Source organism: Loa loa, assembly GCF_000183805.2.
Source record: "Loa loa unplaced genomic scaffold supercont3.76, whole genome shotgun sequence".
In the NCBI taxonomy this organism is placed as follows: domain Eukaryota; kingdom Metazoa; phylum Nematoda; class Chromadorea; order Rhabditida; family Onchocercidae; genus Loa; species Loa loa.
Window position 1 is genome coordinate 124,551 of NW_018108256.1, and position 7,130 is coordinate 131,680.

A 7,130-nucleotide genomic window follows, 5' to 3' on the forward strand; every position below is an offset into this window, starting at 1 on the left:
TTTTTTTTTTAAATTTGAAATTTAATTTTTTATTTTTGAAGAATTCAAATTACATTTTACATTTTATGCTTGATCATTTATCATTAAACGATTTTTTTTGATAACATTATTAAGTATTTATCAATGAAAGAAATGTGATTCAATCTTTTTACTGATTGTAATTTTTGATATTAAATTGAAATTCAATCGAAAATAATGCAAAAAAAGCGGTAGCAATTGGTTATTTCTCTTAATTTATGCTTAAGTTTTGCTATTTTCAATTGATAGTTTTTATTATAATATTTCATTTACAGTTAATGTAATATGATAAGTTGTTATTCGTTTGATAATACACAAATTGCTGTTACACGACAATTAAGCAAGCAATATCGGAAATCAAATTATTAGTAATTTTCGGTAGAAATTAATTATTGGTAATTTCCGGAATTGATTTGAGATTAGAAATCACTAAATTTCAAAAAATAAAAACTATCAAAAATTTGTAAAATAAAATTTGCAAATTTTGAAATTTATACAAAGCTTATATTAAACAGGCTTAAATTTAGGCAGAAATTAATTAGCTATCTCTAATTTCTTTTCATTCACTTTCAACTCCAATCATTTTCTCTTAACATTGACATTTCTTTTTCTTTTTTTTTGTTTTGAAACGAAGCAAAGATCGAAACTATTTATTTTATCATCTATCTGCGCATGCTATTGCGCACGTTGTAATAATGTCCGTATCATTTTGCCATTTCTATTATTGATTTCTATTTAATATTGTTAGCATTTTTTTCAAATATGATTAAAAATTATTATATAATTTCACATACTCATTGCATAAGGTATTTCACGTATTGATTAGGTAAGGTATTTTACGTATTGATTAGGTGAGGTATTTCACGTATTGATTAGGTAAGGTATTTTACGTATTGATTAGGTGAGGTATTTCACGTATTGATTAGGTGAAGTATCTCACGTATTGATTAGATGAGGTATTTCACCTATTGATGAGGTGAGGTATTTCATGTTTTGATCAGGTAAAAATGAAATATACCGTATTGTAATTTTGATTGTAAATTGATTTCATTTCAAACATACTAAATGCATTTTATTAAATGTGTTAATTTAAGGAATGCCGAAAAAATAGATTGAAAAAAATGGAAATGTTTAAATTTGAAATGTGTATAATTTCATTCATTTTCTCCTTACCTATATCATTGTTTTATCAACAATTTAACAGTAATCTGTCTTACAATTAACATCTATATTTTAGGACGGAACATTTTCGCTTAAAATTACGGAAAATTTAACGAAATAACCAATATATATATAATGGCAAGCAATGATTTATTAAATATTTTAAAATATTTTGAAATTGATGAAAAGATAGGTTTCGTATTTCCAAATCCATTAACAAAACTTCCGGAAAAATTCAAACTATGGCATGAAATTGCTGGTAATTCATTTCATCCTTCATTTGATAACTTATGTTGAGAAACAATAATTGACTAACAAAATTTATTCCTTTAATTAGATGAAACTTTTCAAATTTTATCATTACAACTTATCACTTTTTAGAATTATCATCATTGATAGCCATAGATTCGTTTGAATTTAATTTTTAAACAAAGTTATGAATTTAATTTCAAATAAATACATTTGTATGTTTTATTGTTTTCAGATGAAATTCAAGAATTAATAGAAAAGAATAGATTGGAAGAACGAATACAACAATTACCATTGATAACTGCAGATACGCTTAATACAAATGAAGAATTACGCTTAGCTCATCTTTTATTGGTAACTTTAGCAGCTGGATATGTTTGGCAAGATGGACCTGATAAAGTGATTATGATAAAATTATTTATCAGAAAACATTTATCGTCTAACACAATGTTTTTCAATGGTTCGCAGACTATATAAGTGATTTGCGCGAATTGAAATATGATCCGTAAAAATTAATTATATTATAATTTTATAATAAGTTTAACTAATACATTAAAAAGTTTATTTTCAAACTTTAACAGAATTTGTCATTTCTAAATCTTGTGATCCCTGCTACAAAGAAAAGAGCCAAGAGTTAGAAAAAGGTCACGAGAAGATTGTGAATCACTGGTCAAGAAAAGGTTGGGAATCATTAGTGTAGCAAGTGTTAAAATACCATAATATATATGTATATATAATCTTATGTAAAAATTACCCTAATTATTATGAAACTAATTGATAAGTTATGTTATGCTTTTAATTTGTTGAAAAATTTTTCAGGCTCGATTAAGTATTCCGGCAAATATTTCACTGCCATTATTCGATGTAAGCAATCGTATAGGCTTAAAACCAATAGTTTGTCATGCATCAGCCTGTTTAGCTAATTGGAAACCGATACGGGAAATGGAAGTTTTCAATGCTGCAATGATTGATATCATCACTTTCCGGTTTACTCAACATCATGGTAATCGATGGTTTTTTACACTTACTGCTCAGGTTAGCTCAGGAAAGTACATATTTTGTTGTTTTTTGATAATAAGCAAAATTTAGTTTTTGTCATTTTATTATCGTAATTACACAGATAGAAACCGAATTAGCTGAAGCAATATGCGCAATTGCAAGTGCATGTCTCTATGGCAAAATGGAAGAAATAACAATGCGACACATTTATAATGCGGTGACAAATGCTACAAGTACCATTCAGGTCTGATGTTATACCATAATTAATGGATCAAATCCGATTAACCGTTTAAATTGCATTAGACAATACCGTCTTTTTGTAACGATTGAACATCGATTGAAAAAATATATGATGTCAATTAATAAACTTTTATTTTTCTTGTCCTAAACTGGATCACTAAAATTATGGATTAATCAAGCCTAATTACAAAGTTGATGACAACATTTTTGAAGCCCAGTTGGAATAATAGAAATTATATCAAACCAGGTTATGCTTTGGTACTTAATGTTTGCTTGCTTCTTGACCAAGATGGGATATCTTGTGACATATGATAATGCAAAATTAGCAATGAATAACTGGAAGAGTGAAAGAAATGCTTGAAAATGAAAGAAAGCTTACTTTCAATTTTATTCAATAACTTTTTGAAACTAAAATTTGCATAGCGTATGGAAGAACACGTCCCACCGGATGTTTTCTACAATGGTTTACGTCCTTTTCTGTCCGGTTACAGCCAAAATGCATTGGAAGAACAGGGTGGTATCATGTTTGAGGGTAATAATCATTTATTTACATTTTTCTCTATTTACTTTTATCTTTTCATAGCTTTTAATTCTAATTAGAATACAATTTCATTTAATGAAAGTTACCCAACCAACTAAAGTGAAATAGGTAAATATTCATTGTTAGACTTCTAATTTCAAGATAACAAATTTAATGTTTAGAAATTTCTATAAATAGATTGAAGTTAATAAGCTAAGAATCACTTACATAATAGTTGATATAAGAATTACTTACAATGATTTATAAATTTAGGAAAAGAAGATTTGGGACCTCAACCTCTCAGTGGAGCTTCAGCAGCACAAAGTTCAACACTTCATGTTATTGATGAATTTCTTCGAATCAAGCATGGACATGATGTAGAAGCATTTTTGGCACTTCATCGTGAATATATGCCACCTAAACATCGTGAATTCATTGGTTGGGTTCGAGAAAATGCTGCTAAAATCCCGAATCTACAAAACGTTCCCGGTTATCAGGAAGCTCTTCTTGCTGTCAAGAAATTCCGAGAAGTACATATAGACGTGGTAAATTAACCGTATACCGTGATATACACATAAAATCTATCAACAAGAGCATATTATTTTAAAATAGCTGAACAAAAAGACTGTATTATCAATTAATCATACATTTTAGGTAACGAAATTTATCGTTTTACCAGCAAAAGGAAACTCTAAAATGGGCACCGGTGGTTCATCATTCATGCATTTGTTGCGTAACGTAGCCAATGATTGCAAGCTATGATTATTTCACTTGATGATATAAATAAACCTGTCAAAATTATATTAATTAAGCATCATATCTAGCAAATTATTTCAATATATCTGAATGGAAATTAATGATAAACATCGGTGGTAATTAACTGAGACATCAACGAAATATGTTTTGTGCCATTGATGTGAATAATCAAGTAATATGTGACATTAATATTTTGAACTTTTTTACTTCTACTATGGTATGAGGATGATATAAATTAGAAAATAAATGCGGTAGCAATGACTTTGGATTTATTTCTAAAATATACCAAATAATACACATTTGATTGCAAGTGTTTTCCAATCATTAACAGAAAGGTGGAAATTTCCAAAAAGAATAATTTGAAATGAAACAATCTGATGATTAGCATAATACTATATAGCACAAAGATGATATATATTTCATCAATTATTTTCAATCCTATATGAAAAATTTCATTATGTATATGTGAAAATTCAAATTTATATTCTATGACCAAGATTTGATTAAAAAAATAAAATAAAATGAGGAAATGAAATGAGTTTACAAACAAAAGAATGAATGCACTAATATGCAAGTAACGACGCTCTTCTCTTCATCGGAATAATTCATCAGGCTCACCAATTATATCCACAAAACGACGATTGATTACACCTTTATAAATTCTTTGATTCCTGTAATGAAACAATTATTATAGTATTGTCAAATTTCTTATTATAAGAACTAAGAAAAACTGTATAAAATCCAGTATTTACAAGCATGAATAATTAAAATAGTATTCATAATATATGGAATACATTTGCGATTAGCAAGTTATCGTATCCATTTTTCTTAAAATTATATAATAAATTTTAAAAAGATAAAAAGTGGATATGAGAAAATGGAATATTTACTCGTTACGATAAATTGCTCCAATGATCATTATTATTTCGAATAAGACAGCTAACCAAAGTAATAAGGTTACCCATGCCATGCTTTCATATTCTAGAAAAGATATAAAGTGTACATCGGAAATTTTTGAATCTTGGAAATCAAAAAATCAAGAACATATTTAACATATTATTGCTAATATGTTAATTAAATTATCGCCATTATCTGGTGAATATTATCATTCTTATGTTACACTTCGACTACTACATATGGCAAACAGTTGTAAATTTTTAATCAAAATAAAGAGGAGGGAATTTTTCACGTTAAATCTGACGTGTATTACGACATTATTTTCATATTGTTGGTTTCAATTTCAACTTACTTTCATTGCATTTGTATCCCTTCGTGAGATATTTACACGTACAAGTTACTCGTTCAATTGGCGTATTCGAATCAATCATTTTGCATCGGCCATTATTTTGACATGTCTTAGGAAGACATCCATTTAAAACTGCAAAGTAATCTCATTTATATAATACATCATAATCAAGTGAACAAGTTACAAAATAAACCAAAATAATAAAACCAAAATGGTAAGTTCACAAGTAATACATAAGATTTTATCCTTCTTCTTATCAAGCTGGTATTAGAAGTTTAACCTTACTTATACGATAGCAATACGAGGTTAAATTCCCCGAACATTTGATCACTTGATTATGTTTTGGATGATATACATAAAGGTGCCTGCCATTCGGTACATATCCATAACTGAAAATTCACTCTTATTTCGCGAAATTTTCTTCATCTACTTTTTATCGATTTAATTCTCAAATTTCACACGATTGTTTGCATTCTTTAGTAAGCAACATTTTTTCTGTAAATGAACAGGATACGACACAACGGACGGAGATTACTGCAGGAGCTATCAGGAAATCCGATCCTGACATATTATTCCGGATCATTCCGGATTGCTGAAGGAACCATAATTTTGGGGTAATATGTCCAATAAAGACAAATCTGTAGGAGCTTTGGTTGGCCCAAAATCAACTGAAATTAAATGGAAAAGCTATCTATAATTTGACCAGTTTGCAGATCATGAAATCATACTACTAGCACTGAATGTATATTCCTATGAAAGACAACGTAATATCCGATCAATAAATTATTCAACATTTATAGATAAAATTGAGTACAATGAACGTCATATTACAATATAATTAATGTTATATTATACTCATATTACAGCATTAACAGAATGATCATATAATTTTGTCACCATTCTTTTTCCATTTCATTTCTAGTTTTTGAAGAGGAAGGAGAAGGATGAGAAAAAGTATATGAAAAAGCTTTCAATAGAATTAAAATTCTTAAAAATTTTCAAATTCAGGAACAAACATTTTCCTGTACGTTGAATCAGTAGTATTTAATACATTTTCATTAATGAACCATTTTAACGGATTGGATATCGCGCACTGAACGGTATTTGGTATACCTTTATCCCATATTAACAATTGACACTGTGACATTGTGGATGCGAAGACAGCCAAAAAACTATAATGAATAATTTGTAGATAACTAAAAATCTCTTTAACACAACTTATTGAAATATTTAGATAAAACTTTGGTATGAGAGATATATCGGTATGAAAAGATATGTCAGGAATGTTCTCATAAAAAAAATGATTTTTAATTAAACGAATTCACATTACTTTTATCACATTAGCAAATTTCGTATTTTAAGTAATTTTTTTCGCTTTTGAGAAATTTATAATATATGTTAAAAGGAAGAAAAATTTTCGAACACTAAATATTTTTTGGTACTTTTTAATTTTTAAGTTGAAAAATGTTAAAGAAAAAAGTTTTCAAGTTGAAAAATTAATTCTGCAAAAATCTCAATATTTCAAGCGATACCATAAAATCAGGAACGTCAACCATATGATGATGGATGACGGTATCATCCCTTCGGACAACCGGCTGGCACAATTCCGGATACAGGAAATAACACGTTACACTTCTAGCTTCCTAATTTGCGATAAAATCATCGCTTTTTTTTTGCTAGACAATCTCATTTGGTTCTATGTTTGCTACTTCCTGTTTTTAAAACACTGCAATCTTTATTTTCGGCATGGGATTTCCATGTTGCATTAGTCGTAACACAGCTGTGATCCTTAAAAGAGAGAGAACACATTGAGACAACGGATGGTAAACTTCGAAAGAGAATGTTTCTGGAGAGAATTAGGGATTGCTGAGATTGGAAATAATATGAAGTTTGAGTAGGAGAAAAGGTAGAAAATAGTAATAACAGGTAACAGCAGTTGCC

At 28.4% G+C, this 7,130-nt stretch overlaps 3 protein-coding genes across 3 annotated transcripts; 2 read left to right on the forward strand and 1 right to left on the reverse strand.

Moving 5' to 3' along the window:
• Positions 1-1,314: 1,314 nt before the first annotated feature.
• On the forward strand, positions 1,315-2,677 carry LOAG_17446 (hypothetical protein; the record flags this gene model as incomplete). Its single annotated transcript, XM_003146747.2, has 4 exons — positions 1,315-1,438; positions 1,664-1,827; positions 2,248-2,463; positions 2,549-2,677. The coding sequence occupies 4 exons, from the start codon at positions 1,315-1,317 to the stop codon at positions 2,675-2,677; spliced, it is 633 nt and encodes a 210-aa protein (XP_003146795.2).
• Positions 2,678-3,093: 416 nt separating this feature from the next.
• Positions 3,094-3,949, forward strand: LOAG_17447 (hypothetical protein; the record flags this gene model as incomplete). The annotated part of the gene is made up of 3 exons (XM_020450110.1): positions 3,094-3,199; positions 3,461-3,732; positions 3,842-3,949. 3 exons carry the CDS (start codon positions 3,094-3,096, stop codon positions 3,947-3,949), a joined length of 486 nt encoding a protein of 161 aa, XP_020306267.1.
• Positions 3,950-4,535: 586 nt separating this feature from the next.
• On the reverse strand, positions 4,536-6,336 carry LOAG_11226 (hypothetical protein; the record flags this gene model as incomplete). The annotated part of the gene is made up of 5 exons (XM_003146748.1): positions 4,536-4,614; positions 4,834-4,924; positions 5,193-5,321; positions 5,475-5,578; positions 6,206-6,336. 5 exons carry the CDS (start codon positions 6,334-6,336, stop codon positions 4,536-4,538), a joined length of 534 nt encoding a protein of 177 aa, XP_003146796.1.
• Between the last annotated feature and the right edge of the window lie 794 nt (positions 6,337-7,130).